At 35.4% G+C, this 20,059-nt stretch overlaps 1 protein-coding gene across 19 annotated transcripts in view; it reads right to left on the bottom strand.

Annotated features, from left to right (window-relative positions):
• ABI3BP (ABI family member 3 binding protein) overlaps nt 1-20,059 on the bottom strand; it is a 286,413-nt gene that overhangs the window by 36,059 nt on the left and 230,295 nt on the right. For 16 of the 19 annotated variants that reach the window (XM_072614163.1, XM_072614176.1, XM_072614170.1 and 13 more), the window contains 7 exons: nt 19,690-19,734; nt 19,057-19,107; nt 18,115-18,162; nt 17,518-17,598; nt 16,475-16,552; nt 6,332-6,382; nt 4,892-4,954 (listed from right to left, as the gene is read on the bottom strand). In XM_072614163.1, coding sequence (XP_072470264.1) covers nt 4,892-4,954; nt 6,332-6,382; nt 16,475-16,552; nt 17,518-17,598; nt 18,115-18,162; nt 19,057-19,107; nt 19,690-19,734 — 417 coding nt within the window. The remainder of the gene's footprint in view (nt 1-4,891; nt 4,955-6,331; nt 6,383-16,474; nt 16,553-17,517; nt 17,599-18,114; nt 18,163-19,056; nt 19,108-19,689; nt 19,735-20,059) is intronic. The other 3 variants (XM_072614165.1, XM_072614173.1, XM_072614169.1) reach the window with 3 other exon arrangements.

The raw sequence follows: 20,059 nt of genomic DNA, 5'->3' as shown, positions 1-20,059 counted from the left end.
ATTTTCTTGTTTAGTATTGCCTTATTAAACTGTATTCTCAAGGTCTCATCTGAAGAACTGTGTCATGTTCAGCCAATATGCTTGGGTGCATTTTGTGGTTTTTAAAAAAGTTACCACACAACCTTAGAATACCAATAGGATTTATTTGGCACTGACTAATTCAACCTGAAAATATTCCAAAAGAGACTTTACCTAGGAAAGAAATAGAGCTCAGCCAGGAAATAGAGCCCTTAGCGTCAGCGGTTTAAAACCAAATCTGACAAAGCACAGAATAGTGAATTATTATTTTGAAAGAAATTAATCTATAAATTATTCAGTGCCAGGCTTTCTAAATGACCACAACAGATCTCTGGTGGGTATTGCTCAACCTCATTCCTAAATACACAAACTCTGATTTGGGGTGGGTGCCCCTATAAGTCAACTTTTACTTCACTTTTTGACACATTACAAAACTGTCTCCTGTCCTGACATGAAGAGTATGTTTCAAAGATGCCTAGAGGAACCTCTATTGTATTTGTTAAAAAAATGATTCCAGTTCCAAATTGAGACATCTAACATAAACACTAATAAATATGAAAGTAATGAATGAATCACAAAAATGAATGGTTCACATATTTGCTGGTATCCTGTGGCAGGGATCATAGCAGAAGGCTCTTGAGACTAGGATTCAGAGCCTGTCAAGGACTATACCAACTATTGTTGTTTAGAAGACATGAGTTCGAGTCCTTGTTTTGTTACTGCTTATGAACTTGTATCCTTAACCCAATCACAATATTTTTAAGCTTTGATATCCTCATCTCTACAATGTGAATATCTGTCCTTGTGTTATCGTGAGAGTAAAATGAACTCAGTATGTGAAATCAAAGCACAATGCAAAATATACAATTATTATTGAAGTCCTACTCTGATGTCTCACTGTAATTTGAAGATAACCCTAGATTTCTAAAGGATAGACCAGTGAAATACAAGATCTGTCAGGTTCTACCATGATGGAAATGCTCCAAGTACTTGCCGGGTAATGGCAACTATCAGCCTTGATAAGCCTCAATAAGATCAGTGAGGCTCATCATCAAAGATCTGGTCATAGCAGCTCATATGGACTAAGACTTGAAGAGGTTGCATTCAGTATCAGAGGAAGGAGTATCCACATGCATGTAAACATGGGACCATAGAATGATAGATTTAGAATTGGAAGGAACTATCAGAGGCTATCAAATCTAGTTCCTTCATTTTACAGATGAGGAAACTGAGGTATGGAAAGGTTAAATGACTTGTTGAGAGTCACACAGTTAGCAAATGACTGAGGCAGGCTTCAAACTCAGGTCTTCCTGACTCCAAGTTTAGTACTCTATTCATTATACCACCTAAATCATGGGTCCTCAAATACTGAAATATGCATGAATTAACTTTTTCCACCAAATCTGAAGACATTCAACTTTCATTTACTTAGTAAGTAAAAAATAAATAAAATAGCAGCAGGGGATGATTTCCTTGTTGAAATAGTCAAATCAACAAACATTTGTTAATTGCTTATTATGTACCAAGTGGCATAATGGATCATGCACTGGGCTTGGAATCAAGAAGATTTCTCTTTCTGAGTTCAAATCTGGCCTCAAAAACTTACTAGCTGTATGACCTTGAGCAAGTTACTTAACCCTCAGTTTTTGACTCAGTGCCTCATCTGCAAAACGAGTTGAAGAAGGAAATGGTAAACCACTCCAGTACCTTTGCCAAGAAAACCCCAAAATGGGGTCATGAAGAGCTGGACATGATTGAAAAATGACAGAACTGAATATGTACCAGGCACTGTGCTAAGCACTGGGGATACAAAGAAAGGCAAACAACTCTCCCTGATCTCAAGGATTTCACAATACAGTGGGGGAGGGGTCAACATGCAAGCAAATATGTTATAAACAAGGTATAGACAGGAGAACTTGGAGGCTGTCTCAGGAGCAAGGTGCTAGCACTAAGGGGAGCTGGGAAAGGCTCCTTGTAGAAGTTGAGACTTTAGCTGAGACATGAAGGAAGCCAAATAAGTCAGGAGGTGGAGATGAGGAGGGAGGAAGGGAATCTGGGCATTCAGGACAGCCAAAGAAAGAACAAAGCGAGGAGATGGAGGGTCTGACGTGAGGAACACTAAAGGGGCCAGAGTCACTGGATCGTAGAGTATATGGTAGGGAATAAAATATGAGAAGATGGGAAGGTAGGAAGGAGCCAGATTATGAAAAGTTTTAAAGCCCAATGGATGTGTTACTTTTATACATCAGTTTTCTTAAGTAAAATAAAATATTCTTCAAAGTTCACTTTGCCTGAGGAGGCTTTAGAAAAATTTCTTCTACCTAGAAGGCAGAAACTGATTATTATTTCTTTATACCTTGTAACTTTAATACCCAATGGGGTAGACTGCCCCATACATCAAGCATCTGCATTTTCATCCTTTTGGGTACTTTTTCTACAGACACAGATCATAGCCTTTTTAGAAATGGTAGAGCAGAAAATGTACTGGTAAATGTTTAATAACTGACTTTCCAGGGCAGTGGGAGGGGAGACATATACTGGACACATATTTAAGCTTAATCTCCCTTATTAACATTTTATTCACTGCTTTCTTAAATTTAGACGATCAACAAGACAGTAAATCAAACTCTGCTTTGTAACATTTGCTGATTTCTGAGGTATAAATGCTCACTGTGAAAATTTAACAATTGGCTATCCCAGCACATGCCTGCTCTGTACCCAACTTGGCACTAAAAGTGTCTCCAAAGATAGTTAGGTTAGTACATGCACAAGGACCATATAGCCCATCACTGGATCTTGCACATAGCAGGCACACAATAAGAGCTAAGTTGAATTGAACATCATAAAACTGGCCCTGATGTTTTTCTTATTAGGAAAAATGTAATAACGCATCTTTTTCTGGACTTTGTGGACTTTTCTTTTGCTTTTCTAATAGGGTTAGAGGCAGAAGTAAAATAATTCTCTGCCAACAATTAAGTTCTCATCTGCCTGTCTTTGGGGAATGTAATTGGGAATAATTAGTATGTAATTGGGAATATACTTGGAGAAGAAGGCAGTTCTGGAATTATTGAAATAAAGCAGTGTGAAAAAAAGGCAATACCTCTATGTTTTAACCTGATCATATTCTCAAGTTAATCAAAATACTTCGATAACTTAAGCAATTGCCCATCACACCTTTTTTTCTCCTGAAATGCTAATCAATATTGAATGGGACTAGGGTGAGGGGAAGATCTTTATTTATGTATTTTAAAAAACATAGTAACACAGAGTCGAAGTGTTTGAAAAGATTCCTTAGAGCAGTGTCTTCCTCCTTCGCTCTCAAAGAGGACCATGACATCAGGAAGATGATGCCAGGACTTGCAAGTGAACTGGATTGAAGTGAGGGAGGGCCATGCAAAGTCACCAACCTCTCTTTTTCCTCCAGAACCACCTGGGTCCAGTGGCCAGATACAGATCAGGATGACTGGAGATGGCCCCTCACTTTGTGCATAGTAAGTACTTAATAAATGCTTTGTTTATCCAGTCTCTGTAGAAGTCTGAGAATGCATACATTGGGTAGCAAAATACTCTAGTCAGCCTGATGATTCTTATCTTTATTAGATAATATATATTTATTACTTAGTGTATATTTTTATTATATATTTATTAGATCATAATCATAAAGATAACCTAATCATCTTTAAAAGAACAATTTCAGGGCTATTGGCGTTTAATAGGTATCATTTTGCTTTATGGGTCACATTTTTACCAAATTGGACAAGATACCACTCATATTAAATAGAAATGATCACCTACCAATAGCTCTGATTAATATTTAATATGTATATGCATATAACATATACTATACATATACACATATGCACACTTTTTTGTTTATTTATATGTGGATATATGTATGTACACATCTACACATACATACCTCTACCTACATATATACACATAGCGCGTGCGCACACACACACACACACATTCAATGACCTCTTTCAGACTCCATTTCTCTCTAGGCTGCACACTGAACTTCTAAAATTGGAGTTCACAGGTTGAACATACCTCCCTGCTACCTCTCCCTCTGATTAGATGGCTTTTTCAGAATCTTCATTTAAGGGGGTACATAGGACAGCCATGTCTAATTTCTCTCCAAGCTATACTCTGGAATTCCCCTACCAGGTACCTGTGGGGTCAGACACCTTTGCACCCCCACCTACCTTTTGGATACCATTTTGTGTTTGTCTTCCCCCATTGGAATGTAAGGTTGTTGATAGTTGGGACAGTCTTTCTTTCTTCTTGCATTTCTGTTTCCAGAACCTACTAAAGTGTCTGGTAAGCCCTTAATAAATGTTTGTTGACTGATTGAATACGTGAAAACTTTCAGAAAGAACTTTAAAGTCATTTTTGGAATTATAGACTGGGAAAAGGGGGGTTTTTTGTTCTCATTGTCAAGACCAAATATGATACCTTGATACTTCAAAACAAAGTCATTTGTTATAATTCCCATGTTAAGATAATTTAAAATGTTTCAACATTAGAGGAAATGCTCTTGTTTATTTGGCTGAGTAATTTATTCATTTGGGAATGAACATGATCTCTATCATATTGGATTTAATTTCAAAAAGTTTCGAGTCTCATTGCTATGATTTCTGGAGTTTCTATCTCTGATTTGTTTTAGTTTTTAATTCTAGTCATACAAACAACAGCAGATTCTGGGATTTCACCTTGCATAAAGCATATGTGTGTGTATATGTGTGTGTGTGTATGTGTGGTGTGTGTATTTATTACTCCAAGGAAACTCATGTGGAAATTCAGTAGAATTGTTCAGACTGGACAATGAATCTTCTAGTTAATATTAAAATAAAAGCATCATTTGGATCATTACCTGTCTCTTGTGAAATTCCATTGGGTTTAGGCTTAACAGTTCCTGAAATTGTCCTATTTTTGGCTGTAAAGAAAATAGGAATTAAACTTCTCAGTGTTCTCTATATATCTATGCATACACATACTTGTGTGTGTATATGTGTGTATATATATATGTATATATACACACATATACACACATATATATATATGTATTGGATTTGACCTGATTTGGGACAAGATTAGGGAAATGATGAAACTATTTTATTTGATCATTTCCCTCTCTCTATTTTTTAAAATGAGCATTTATACAGTGCTTTACATTTTGCAAAATCCTTTATGTATATTAACTCATTTGATCCTTCCAATAGTACTGTCAGGTTGGTGGAATTATTAATCCAACTTTACAGATGAGGAAACTGAGGCACAGAGTAGTTAAGTGACTTGCATGGAAAGCATAGCTAGTAAGTGCCTGAGGGAGGATTTGAACTCAGATCATCCTTCTTCCGTCTTACACTTTTTCCACTGATGCAGCAACTGCTTATAGAATGCATGTGATTTTCGCTGGCTGGAGTGTTAAAATGGAAAATAGAAACTCTACCAGTCAGACAATTGGGGCATGTACTTTTTTAGATCTTTAAAAGAAAATATTACTTATATGAAACCAGATCTAAACAACTGCCTGGTAGCTGACTCTAACTTTTTGCTTTCTTTTAAGATGTTGCTTTCTTTAGAAGGTAAGGAAAAGAAGTAGACAGAAAATGTGTTCAAAGTGTTTGGTACTTTTGAAAATGGAGTTCGGAACTCTCTTATGGTGGTGTCCCAAAAGTTTTAATGTAGTGTAAATACTATATGTTCTGATGTTTGCCACTAGAAACTAACTATCTAAGAGGCCTGGAGTAGTGTTAGTACTGACATACACACAATACTGTATTTCAAGTTACTCTAAAAGTAAAATAGAAGGAGTCCATTGGTGCTCTTTGCGGGGGGAAAGCAATTTAAAAAATCTAGCTCAACCATGAGATAAACAGATACCTACAACAAGAACATAACAGTGGGAACTGCCTTGGCCTGGGTGAGACCTGGCTTCTAGCCCCACCCCTGACACTAATGATTTGTGCAATCTGGGACCCATTTCACTGCTCAATGCTTCAATTTACCCATCTGTAAAGGAGTTGGAATATATGCATTGCTTTTGGAATAACTTGCAAGCATTCATGTTATGGAAAAGAGAGAAAGAAGGAAGGGGAAAACAGGAGAGGAGAAAGAGAGGTGAGAAGAGAGAAGAGAGGATAGGGGAGGGGAGAAAAGGAGAGGAAGAAAAGAAGAGAGAGAGAGAGAGCTAGAGAGCTAGAGAGAGAGAAAGAGAGAGAGAGAGAGAGAGAGAGAGAGAGAGAGAGAGAGAGAGAGAGAGAGAGAGAGAGAGAGAGAGAGAGAGAGAGAGAGAATAATCACAACTTACCAGGTTTGACAGGTTGCCTCTTTGTGGTAGTGGTGTATATTTTATTTGGTACTGAAACAGAGAACAGATTTCATATTTAATAGTGAGTCTCTCATGTAAACCAAAGGGAAGAAAGTAAGTCCAAAGACAGTCATTTTATGGGAATACTACATGGAAATAGTATGAGATATCTCTTCCTGATGTCCTCCACACTGTATCTATGAATGCATGAAAAAGCATTTGTTATACACTTGGTACGTGACAAGCACTGTGCTATGTGCTGAGGAAATAAATATAAAAGTCAGTTCATGCTCTCATATAACTCACATTCAGCTATAGAGAGATGGCATGCATAGGCTGCAAGTCAGATGGAGAAGCCCCATGGTCCTTAGGGTGCATGGGCCAAGTAGATGGTTGTATGTCTTCTTTAAAGTTATTTTCATTAATAATATCACATCAATTTTTAATGCGAACCATTTGACAATGCCAAGGACTTTGGAAATTAGTTTTCTGTGTCTTCAATAGTTTAGATCCTTCTCTCCCCTCCCCTCCTCTTCTTCACCCCTCCCCTCTCCTTTCTCTTCTCTCTCTCTCTCTCTCTCTCTCTCTCTCTCTCTCTCTCTCTCTCTCTCTCTCTCTCTCTCTCTCTCTCTATTAAAACATAAATTACAGACACAAATGTGCTAATCCTTATAAGAAAATTTTTTGTACTTTAATTCTTAACAACCAGAGATACAGGTAGGATGGGTGAGATAAGCTATTCATGTAATGGATGCAAGGGATTCAGATTTAATTAGTGAAATTCTTTGAAAAAAAAATGAAAATCCCAAGTTATCCTAGTGGATGCTTGATATGTAAATCAAATATTTCATCTATTTCATCAGTGTTCTGAATGAGAGAAATGGAAAGAATTCCCTTCATAGCAAGCAGAGAAAGATATTTTTAGGTAGGCAAGTTCAGTTTCATTAGAACATGTGATCTCAGTTAATAGTCTGTCCAGATGTTTGCTGGAATTAGAGAAACATAATTAGTCAAAGTTGTTTCTACAATGAAGAAAAATGAATTTCTAGCTCCAAGCTGTTCTTTGTGTGTATTGCTGAAGAGTTAGACAAACTGGATTGATAACCCTTAAGTGAGTAGAAAAATGGAGATACAAAATAAAGCAATATACCTTATATTTTGAGTAAATGAAATAGCTATTTTGGAAAAGAGCTTTTTTACTCTTGGCTCTAAGAAAGTTTTCTTCTTTAAACATAGAAAACACATTATCATGTGCTACTTTAAATTTAAACTTGAAACTGAATCTGAAGGTTTGAATAATAAGACTTTGGAGTTTCTACTAGATTCTAATATTTGAAAAAATACATTCTCTTTCTGGCTTGTCCAGAGGTTATGGTTGATTTCAGGGATGGCAAAACATCCTTTCCTAAGAGGCACAAACTGGTGGGGAAGTGGTATGAAAACTATAGGTGTATAGTAGTACTTGGAAATGGATCGGGGAATCCATAGAGGTAAAGGAGAGGTGAAGAAGAGAAAAGCTTAAGCTATTTTTGAAAATGTTTGCTTATTTCACATTTCTGTCTCTAGCTGGTACTGTTTTGTCTTGCCTGATTGCTATTGGGAAAATAGACTGCTGTAATAGCTTGACTATAGGTAGAAAATTTTATCTCATATCTAGCTTCTATAAAATCTGACTGTGGCTCATAAGTGGCATTATTTTATTTTCAAAGAGATCACATTTTATGAATGCAGCCTCTATTTGTAGTAATACTATGTTTTATTTTAAAATTAATCCAATTCCATTCAGCTTGCATTAAGTATATTCTTTTTCACAAGGGCAATCCAAAGTTCCAAGAACTGAAAAACAGATTACCGCTGTATAAATGTATGCTAAATTTTATTTTCTTCCTAGAACAATTTTATCAGTTGACTTGACACGGTAAACTCCTTCCTTTTACTTTTTTCCTCCTATTTTAAACTACAATCAGAGAATGGTAGAACCAGAGAGGATTTTAGAGATCATCTTGTCCAACTTTTTTAGCTGACTTGCTCAAGGTCGCATAGCTAGTTGACTATGGAACTTGGCTTAGAGCCCAAGTACCCTGATTCCAAAGTCAAATCTTCTTTTCCACTACACTTGGTGCTGCTTCCTACCATCAACTTTGTAAACAAACATTTAGCTAAGAGTGGAAAGAGTTTTTCTCACAAACTGCATAATCAACTTCCATCATTTGGATGATTTTGTTCACATACTCTAAGGTAGTTATTTATATGTATTCACAAATCAGCAATAGATGTGTCAAATGTTATGACATAGAATATACTGTGACCCTTTTTTTTAAGTTTCCAATGTAAAAGTTTTGATATGCAGAATTTTGCCACAGTTTGGTCCAAAATAAACAGCCTAACTGAAATTCTCTGTAGACTTAGTTTGGACCTTCCCAAATGAATGGTAGAAATGAATAGAGGCACTTCTACACACACACACACACACACACACACACACACACACACACACACACACACACACCCATTGATTGGTACAGACCATAAAATGCTCCATAATGATTTCATTGGTTTGTACTTCAGCTACTCTTAATGCAAATACAAAAATTTGAAGGTCAAAATCAATCATTTTTTTTGACCCAAATGATCCCATTCCTAAAATGTTATCTTGAAAACTGAGGAGATATACTAGATTAAAAAGAGTTTTTAATGGACCTATAAGTACAAAAATATACATAATTGCTTTATTTAAAATAAAAATACTGAAAAAATCTATATAACTAATTAAATTATGGTATATTGATATTATGCCTGTATATTTTTGTCTGGACCTATGACTTCATTAGTGTGGGAAGCTCTGGGTAGAGAATTTCTATCAATGTAAATTAGATCTTTTTCTTTTTTCAATATTTTAATAATTTTTGGTTTTTACCTCACCTACATTCCCAAGTTTATTCCTTCCCTTATGCCTCTCTGAATTTGCCACCCTTTAAAACAAAGAATGAGGACAACCCCTCATGTTGCAACAGTTCCGCTAAACTCACCAACTCATTGAAAAACTGACATTTGTAGTGTTCCACACTCTGCATATAAAGAAGGGAAGTTGTTTTATTTTAACCAAATGATTATAATTTCACAGCATTCAGTTGCATAGCATAATAAATTTAAAGCTAGAAGGGACCTCAGAGGTTGTATCTCTTCATTTTAAAGATGAGGAAACAGAGGCTCAGGGAAATTAAGTGACTTGCTCAACATAATGTCCCTGTTTCTGCTTACTTTACTACGTGTCATGAACATGTGTCTTCCCATGCTTCTCATTGTTAACACCAATATTGTATTATATTAATATACCAGAACTTGTTTAACTATCCCCCAGTCAATGGGCCTTTATTTTGTTTCAGTTTTTCGTTATTGTTTTTTTCAAAAGTGCTAATGTAAATATTTTAGTGAATATGGTGCTTTTTTTTTTTTTGGTGGGTGAGTATATGCCTAGAGTGATATCTCTGGGTTAAAAGATAGGGACATTTTTGTCACTTTCTTTCAATGATTCCAAATTGCTCATCCAATAAATAAGCATTTATTAAGCACTTACTAGAAGCCAGACACTGTGCTAAGTGCTGAAGAGAGGAAGACAAAGCAAAAACAGTGTCTACCCCCAAGGAACTTAGACTCTAATGGAGGAAACTGGTGTAGACAGAGTTAGATGGGTAGCAGCAAAATCTGACCAAGAAAGGCCTCCTTGAAGCAAGTCAAGGATTTTAGGAGGGGATGATGAAGAGGAAGGTAGCTTAAGCACAGGCATGGAGATAGGAGGAGCATTATGGATGGCAAAGAAAAAGCAGGATGGGTGTTGGAGTAAGTAGAGGAGATATGTGTATGATACATGTAACTAAATTTAACTATACAATTTACAATTTGACTTGGCTATAAGTAGTCTTATCTAGTTATAGAATAACAAATTATGTTAGTATAAAATATAAACATAAACAATTTAATCAATAAATATTTAAATATTTATTTATATAAATTTAAATATAGAATATATAAATATTTAAATATAGAATATATTTATATCATAATATATAATGTAATAATATATAACATACGCATATATAATAAATGATATGTGGTATAATAAATAAATAGAAATATATATAATTATAAATAAATAAAAATAATAAAATAAATATTTATAACATAAATATTTTAATATATGTATATTATTAAAAGAATGAAAAGGTAGGAAAGGATCAGGTTGTGAATAGCTTTAAATGACAAAGGAGCTGATCCTAGAGATAATAAGGGACCTTTGGAGTTTATTGAGTGGGGACCTACATTGTCATAACTATATGTAAAGGAATTTACTTTAGCAGTTATGTGGAGGATGGTCTATTGTGGGAAGATCCTTGGGGCAGGGAGACAAGTAGAGAGCTCCTTGAAATAGTGCAGGTGAGAGGTAATAAGGGCCTGAATATACAAGGGATATTGTAAAAGTAGAAACTATAAGATTTGCTAGGTGATTGGAACCAATTCACGTTTCTACCAAGAGTATACTGGTAAAATATGCGTGTATTTCCACAAACCCTCCAGCATTGATTACTGCTATCTTATTTCATCTTTGCTAATTTGCTAGGTATGAGGGGAAGCTGCAGAATTATTTTGGTTTGCATTTTTCTCATTAGTCATTTGGCATATTTTTATGTGTTTTTAAAAATTAATTTGTAATTCTTTAAAGAATTCTTTGTCCATATCCTTTGGCCATTTATTGGGAAAAGATTTTTATTTTTCATGTATTTCTGTCAGTTGCCTAGATATCTTGTACAATGTGACTCTTCTCAGAAATATTTGATACATGCCCCCATCCAACACTTTGCTTTTTATCCTTGTCATATTAATTTTGTTTGTGAAAAGATTTTCAGTTTCATACAATTAAAATTATTGTTTTTGTCTTTTGTAATTGCCCCATCCATTGTACAGTTGAGAATTTATTCGCTGGACATAGCCATGCAAGATATCTGATCTGATCCTCTTCTAATTTTTTTTTTTTATGGTATGATCTTCAATATTCAGATGACATATTCATTTTAAGTTTATTTTTATATATGTTGCAAAATGTTGGTCCAAACCTAATTTTTGCTGGGCTACTTTTCTAAGCTTTGCTATTTTTCAGTTATTTTAGTCATTTCTTGTTCTTTGTGACCCCAAAGATACTTGGAGTGGTTTGCCATTTCCTTCTCCTTGTCATTTTACAGATGAGGAAACTCAGGCAGACAGGGTTAATTGTCCAGTGTCACATAGCTAGTAAGTGTCTGAGGTCAGATTTGAACTCAGGAAGATGAGTCTTTCTTATTTCAGACCCAGCACTCTATTTTTCCAAGCAGTTCTTATCAAATATGGAACTGTTTCCTGGGAAATTTATGAGTCAAAGTTTATCATACGGTAGAAATTGAGTTCAATTATTTCTGATTCTTCCTTGTTCAGTATATGTACATTATACATGTCTGGGTTCTCTAGGGATTTCTCAGTGCAGAGAACTCTGGCAAGTTGGTGATATTTCTTCTGAAAGCACAATAGTTAAAACCATAAATGAACTGTGCCGACTAACATTGCAAATGGGATTGAGCTAAAGACAATTAAATCTCTCACATGAAGAATTTTAAAAACATGCAATATATTTGATCTTGTCCATTTTGGATTTAAGTTAGGGAGGCACATTTTAAAAATCTGATATTAAAGTGGAAAAAACCCATGGATATAATTGCCGAATTCTTTATAGAAAACACACTATGTTTCAGCCCACATACCTCAAGCCTGCTGTGAGACAACTAAGATGGAAAAAGGGAGGGTGCTAAAAGTTCAAAGAGCATAACTAAAGGAAAGCAATGATTGATATTTGCTCATGTAGTAACACTTTTGAACCAGTTTACCAAAATGATCTGATAGTCTCAATCTTATAGATAAAAGTAAAACAGGAGATTTTGGGGAAAAGAAGGGCTGTTCACCTATGACTGACCAAATCCAACTCATCCTGTTTGCTAATAATTCAACATTAGCTTTTTTCCTTTCCACTTTTGTGTTCTAGTCTCACACTCAAAGGTTTGGAATTCTGGATATTACTTTGACCTTTGTATGGACGATAGTGAGTTTAACATTATTTGGGGTAAATGTCAGACATTTATGTGAGTATTCTAGTGGAAAACATAATTACACTTTTCTAGGAATATACAGTTGGGAAATGCCAGTTATTTCTCCCTCATAAATTAAGACAAATGACTGTTTTCACCCTTCCGTCCCTCCTGTTCATTGCTCTGTCTTCAAAAAATTTGATATTGCTTTGCTTTTTATTTACTTAGCTCAAATGAAATCTCTGGAAGGAGACTGGTTTCTCTGAAGTTACAATCTCCTAATTGCCAAATATTATGGTCTTGGGCCTCTCTGTAGCATTTGGCACTGTTGATTTTGTGCTTCTCATGAATACTCTCTGTTCTCTGGGTTTTCAGCACCACTCCTCTTCTAGTTTTTCTCTTTACTTTGTGATTTCTAAGTCTTTTCTATTGGATCATCGTTTTAACACTACTCCTTGGTGGGCATATCCAAAGGCTCTGTTCTTGGCCCTTTTCTCACTCTATACTCTCTCAGTGACCTCTTTAGCTCCCATGGATTTAATTCCTATCTCTAGATAGAAGAGTTCCAGATCTATATATTATGCCCAGTGTTTTTCTTTGTCTCTCTTTACCCACTGTCCATAGGAAATTTCAAAAAGGATATTCCAGAGGAATCTCAAAGTCATTATGTCCAAAGCAAAATTCATTATCTTTCTCCCCAAACCTACTCCTCTATCATACTTCCTTCTCTTTTTGCAAGGGTATGACATTCTTCCAGCGTCTCATGTTCATAACTGATATTATCCTCAACTTTTTATACTTTACAAATCTTGGCTTTGTGTCCACATCTTTTGTATCTGCCCCTTTCTCCACATAACTGCTATCTTACTTCTGGTCCTTATCACCTCTCCTGGACTACTGCAATGGGTTCCCAAATAGTCTCCCGGACTCATTTCTCCAAATTTAGAATGCACTCCCTTCTCATCGCCGCCTCACTGAATCTCATTTCCCTCAAGATGAGTTCTTTCCTGATGCCAACTGCAAGTACCCTTCGTTACTAAAGGCCTTAGATTGAACTATTTTGTATTTCTCATTATTTACCTTGTTATTGATTATTCATGTATATTCATTTTCCATATGCACATTTATATATATAACATATATATGTGTGTGTATTATGGATATATACATATCATATCCCAATTTGATATTAAATGTAAATTGCTTGAATGCAGTGATTTCATATTTTTAATGATCTTTGTAACCCTTGCCTAGTACCTGAAACACAGAAGATATTTAATAAATGCCACTCATTGATTGAGAGAAATAACTTTACAAATGGTAAACCTGTACATTATAGCAACATCAAAGTACCTTTTGTGGGGGGGAGAGGAAGCCAGGGAAGAAAAGAGGAAAGAGGAGAGAAAGAAAAAGGAGAAAGAGTGGGGTGGGGAGAAAGGGAGAGAAAGAGAAGGAGAGAGAGAAACAGAGAGAGAGGAAGAAAGGGAGAGAAGGAAAGAGAGAAAGAGGGGGAGAGGGAGGGAGGGAAGGAGAGAGAGAAAGATTCTATAAATGGAAGAATTTAGATAACATTTTTCCAGGAATAGACACTAGAAAATCATGGGAAAAAAACCTCACTGCAAATCTATCATCCACCTTGAATGAATACTAAGGTTCAATCTGGGCTCTACTTACTTCAATGAAATCTTACGTCTCTCCTGCAGTATGCCTTTCATTCCCACCACCCCACTGAAATTGTTTCGTTGAATGACAGAAAGAATGTTTTCTTGCTGGCTTTTGTTAAGGACTTAAGTTTTTTTACTTTTCTTTGGCACTTGCCACTCTTGGCCATCTCCATGTTCCTGAAAATCTCCTGTTGTACTGCTGAATATTGGTTCTTCTCCTATTACTGTAGCTATTTATTCTTTGTCTCCTATTCCCAGTCATGTGATTTGAACAAGGATCAATCATTAGCTCTTGCTCTCTCTCTTCATTCTCTCCCTTACACATCTCCAAAACTAATTATTTTGCAATTCAAGGTCTTTCTTCCATAAACTTGTTCTGTGGCTTAGTGGAAAGAATTCTGGTTTTAGGGTAAGTGGAACTGGGTAACAATTCCAACTCTTCTTAGTGCTATTGATGTAACTTGGACATTTTACTTCAACTGTTTAAGTCTGTTTCATCTGTAAAGTAAAAGAGTTTGACTAGATGATCTTGAAGGTATTTTCCAGTGCTAAATTCCATGATCCTATCTATCTAACCTAATATCCAAGTGCTCCTTAGCATGAATTCTCCATTCCACGTAGGCTGGAATCCTCAGTCAATAAATACACCATTTTGCTTTTTACTCACATTGCTTTTATGTGTACTTCACCCTTACTTGCAATGTCCTATCTCCTCCCTTATGACCTAAATTCATTTAAAGCTACATTCAAGTTTTGCATTCTCTACAAATACTTCTCTTACTCTCTGGTCCACTTTGCCTTCTCCCTTTCCTGTACTCCTGGAACAGTAGCTCTTTGGCCAATTATGTGGACATCTAATTGCACACTCTTTTATTTAGTTATACCTAACTAGCATATGCTAGCTCTTCCCACCAATAAGTGTGTAAGCTCTTTGTGGATGGGATTCTTTTGTCTAGTGTGGTCTTGGTTGTATAGAAAGTATTCAATAAACAGAGCATATGAAAAGGATGTGTGATTTTCATTATTATAGGGAACTCCCAGGTAAGGAAATTCTCTACCACAGCAGGTTGGCACCTTCTCTGTAATTTATATCTTCAAGTTGCCTAGCACAGAGGTGCCAAACAACATTCCCACGACACTCCTGAGTAATAAGTATCAGATTCAAATGCAATTGGGAAAGATTTAACAGAATGAAAAAATACAATGAACATAGATAACAACACATTTTAAAACTAAATTAATATTTTGTCTGTATGGGCAACTAGATGGCATAGTAGATGTAGAGTACTGGGCCTCAAGTTTGAAAGATTCATCTTCCTGAGTTCAAATCCAGTCCTAGACACTTTTTAGCTGTGTAACCATGGGAAAGTCACTTAACTATGTTTGCCTGTACAATAACAAACAAGGGATCCTTATATATAGATTTTGTTATTGTTCAGTTGTTTCAGTCATGTCTTACTCTTTGTGATCCCATTTGAGATTTTATTGGCAAAGAAACTGGAGTGGTTTGCCATTTCTTTCTCCAGCTCATTTTACAGATAAGGAAACTGAGACAAATAGGGTTAAGTGAATTGCCCAGGGTCGCACAGCTTGTAAGTGTTTGAAGTCAGATTTGAACTCTGGAAGATTGCCTTTCCAAACTTCAGACCCAGCACTCTATCCTTTGTACCGCCTAGCTATCCTTATGTATAGATCACTATATAGCGTATAGATCAATGTGAGTTTGACATTTCTGGCCTAGAGCACTAATTGATTTGCCTAGACTCACAGAGCCATGGATTTGACCTATGTATCAGAGGAAGAACTTTAATCCAGGACTTACTGGCTTTGAGACTAGATCTCTCCTCCTTATACCACAGTGCTTCTAGTAAGTGGCTAGGGCAGCTGACTTTTAATTGCAGATTAAAAACCATGTTGTAAAAACATAATATCAAACATAGTAGACTAGGTTTGAGAAAATGAGAGATGAGACAGATATGAGAGAACTAGTCTGGGATTAAGAGGAACTGTGTTTTATTTCAGCTCCTTCTTTACCCATGGGACCTCAGGTGAATCACTTTAGCTCTTTGAGAATGAGTTTTCTTATTTGTTGAAAAGGTGGGTTGTACTAAGAGATCTCCAGGAATTTCAGTTCAGATAGAGAAACAGAGTAGCAGGTAAAGAAGAAAGACAAGGAAGTAGAGCGATAAACAAACCAACAAAGGCAGATATTCTTTCTGTAGGACAGATGGGGAAAAATGTGACAGAAAGTGAAGTGTCTGGTAGAAAAGAGGAAGAGAACCTTTATTTTCAGTTCCTTACAGAGGAAGTTTCTTCCTTGATACAAAATGAAAAGATGACTATGTAGTGATGAGAAAAATTGGCATTACCCTGAGTTGTCTTCATTCGTTTATATGTGCGAGGATCCTTTGTGGTAACTGGTTGCTGAGTCGATCGACTTGTTTCTGCTGAGAGGTGGAAAAAGGCATACATTGAGAGGTCTAAAGAGAAAATTAAGAGGATAGCACCCATTGATTGTGGTTAATAAAACTTTCCTTAAATAGAATTAACAACTGTATAAATATTTCTCTCCATGGACAACGTAAGTCAATTGTAGAAGATGTATACATAAAATAGGAACTTTTGGCTTTTTTTTTACTGTCATATAATTAATTGCATAGTGTGGGAGAACATAAGGAAAGGGTACAAATATTTATATAGTGCTTACTATGTGCCAGGCACTGTGCCAACACTTTACAAATTTTATCTCATTTGATTCTCACAAAGCCTTGTGAGTTAGGTACTGCTAATCACTTAATCATAAACTTTTACTAAGCACCTACTATGTGCCAAGCATTGTTATTTCCCCCATTATACAGCTGAGGCAACTGAGGCAAACAGTGGTTAAGTGACTTGCCCAGGGTCACACAACTAGTAAATATCTAAGTTCTGATTTGAACTCGGTTTTCTTGATTCCAGGCCCTCTGTGCCATCTGGCTGCCTATAGATAATAATAATAATAATAATTATTATTATTATATATTATATATTTCTGATCAAAATGATCTCCCAAAATGTGTATGAATGGGCAGATCTAATAAATATTACTATTTTAGATGTTCAATTTTCTCTTTAGACTTTGAATGATACTATTTTTAAAGGCAAAATTGTCTGAAAGTTTTGTGATCTCTTTTTTTAATATGTTGATTTCTCTGCTCCCAAGATGTAACAAAACAACCTGGGAATGAGAGAATTAAGAACATGTTTCTATCTAATAAAATGAAAATCTTATCTTCCTTTCAGATTGGAAAAATGCAATTTTCTGTTATTTGAAAGATATTCCAGATTACTTGAAATAAATTCATAGTCTACTACTATAATGCAGTTACTAAGAGACTCATAATTCAACACAAGTAACAAAGCAAGAATTTACCCCATGTGGTTTGCAGTACGTCTTGACTTGGACTTGGTGAAGTCTTAGGTTTAAGAGGAATGCCCTTTGTCCCTGTGGGAGCTGGAAAAAAAGTCAAAAGTTATAAGCTAGCAAGATATCCATATAACCAGGTCAAATGCAAAGCATATGCAACATACCATGGACTGAAAGAGAAAATTATGACCTTTATATGAAAAATGGAGAACAAAAGTAATGAAATGAATTTTCAGGAAAACAATTTAAGAACATGAAAATGAGTATTAAAATATCAACTACTTTGAAGCATGCAGTTTATAATCTGGCAAGAATTGAGAATGCTATTAGACCCAGTGATAGATCTTTCACAGTCACAGTTCAGTGCAAAACGTCTTAATTGTAGTGAAAACATTTTTTTTTCTATTTCAAACAATAAAAATGCAGAGGCTCAATGTCTTCTCTGCCAAAGGACAAAGGAACCTAGTAAAAATAGAATGAAAAGAGAATGGAATAGAATAATATATTAAAAAATGGTGACATAAGATGATCATTCCATGGAGAACTTGTAGTAAAGAGAAAACAGAATATTAGAATTTCTCAACAAGGGAAAATAAACATTACCCGTCATTGGTTTTGATGGTTCAATTCTAAATGTAACAGGTTCCAGGACTATGTCAAAAGCAAAACAAACACACAGACACATAAACATTTGTGATAATCATTACCTGCTCAAAAGAAATTTCTTTATTTCTAGATATAGACAAACAATAAATGATATTTATAGTTTTTTTTTATCCTGAGAAAATTTTTATAGTAGGAAACTCAAGGGTCCTCTCTTAAGGGGCATTGCTCAGATGACTTAGATTAGCATGTGGACTCTCAATTACTCACCTTTTGTCATGCAGGAAAATGTTGGTGGGTGCACAGATGACTACCTTAAGAGCAGACACAACTCTAAGTTCATCTGATCAATATGTCATCATTTTGAAGATATTTGAGAGCTCAATCTGTAATAATTTCTGATATTTTTAGCATATCCCCTTTCCTGAAAAGTGATTTGGTACTCTCATCAAGGCAATGATCAATTAGGAATGATTAGGAAGCCTTTTTTACCCACCTCCTGAAAGACAGCAATGAACTCAAGATGCAAAATGAGTTTTAGACCTGGCCAATGCAGGAATTCATCTGGTTCTACTATGAATATTTGTTACAAAGATTTACCTTTCTTCTCTATCTTTTTCTTTGGAGGAGGGGAAGTAATAGGGAAAGAAAATAAATGCTTGTTAATTGAAAAAACGTTACATTTTAAAAAATCATTCTGGTATAAAGAAAATAGTGAAAAGTGGTGGGGTTTTGGCTTACTTGCTTGTTTTCATCCACATCATCCACATTTTCCAGTAAGATAGCAGTGTGATTTAATCTTAAAACATACACATATTTATAGTTTATGCAAGTTTCTCTTAACATTATTTTCAATGATAACAAAAACACCTGTATTCATCTCAGGAAATAAGTTTTGAAAGAGCCATCTCACTGTCTTGAAAAACAAAATAATGCATTTACCAGGTTTGATCTGAGAGACATCTGGGCCTGGTTTATGTACATCTCTGTGAGCTGAAAGAAAAAGTCCAGGTTATAAGACATTGTATTCTTAAGACATCACACCTGATATCTAACAAAACAGGGACATGAAATCCCTCAAGTATGAATGATGGAATGAATAATCTTTTGTTAGTCATGGGGGAAAAGGCAGCCCATGAAAGAATTTTTTTTAAATGGAAAAAAGGGAATTGCTTTGGAAAGGGTTTTGAGAGTCAGACAAAAATATGGAATTCACATTTTGAAATTGTTAGGAAAGAGAGAGGGAAACAGCTATCATCATTTTAAGAGGATGTGTTTGCTTTGAGTTTTACTTCATGGCAGACAGTCTTTTGTCTGAAGTATAACACTTTCTTAACATGCATGTCTATCTTCTATAGACAGCTGTGGAAGATCTCTATTATATAAGACAGAAAAGTATAATGAAAGATGTTCTGGTAAGAAAAACTAATGAAGGGTGGCAGATTTTCCAAGTGCCTTGGAGAAGAGGGTACATAAGGTAAAGATGAATAATAGAAGGTAGCGACAGAAGATAAAGCTCCAGATTATAGTAATGAGATGCAAAAGCAGACACATCATTCCTTGGTCAAGTGGTACCTATTGTTGTTGATGTTTCTGTTCTCGGAGTGATGGTTGTTGGGACTGTTATAGGTAAATAAAACAAAGATGAGAAAGGTCAGTTTGCAAAACATTTTAATAACCTTATGCCTAATTTCTGTTGTGCATTTCACAAAATAATTTTCATAGAAGAATAACACATCAACAACAAATATTTATTAAATGCAAACCACACATAAGATACTGTGCTCGTCACTGAAGATAAAATTTGAAAAATAATATGGTTCTTGTCTTAAGCAATAGCCTGGAATGTCACTAACTCATTTTTTATTAGAAAAATATCAGTAGTCAGTGTAAAGTTCTCACAAGGCAAAATCAACTACTTACATCAGAATTTCTCTCCCTGAGC

The sequence above is a fragment of the Notamacropus eugenii genome, chromosome 5 (assembly GCF_028372415.1).
Source record: "Notamacropus eugenii isolate mMacEug1 chromosome 5, mMacEug1.pri_v2, whole genome shotgun sequence".
In the NCBI taxonomy this organism is placed as follows: domain Eukaryota; kingdom Metazoa; phylum Chordata; class Mammalia; order Diprotodontia; family Macropodidae; genus Notamacropus; species Notamacropus eugenii.
The sequence above is the reverse complement of the archived record's forward strand: the minus strand, read 5'-3'. Positions and strand labels throughout refer to the sequence as shown.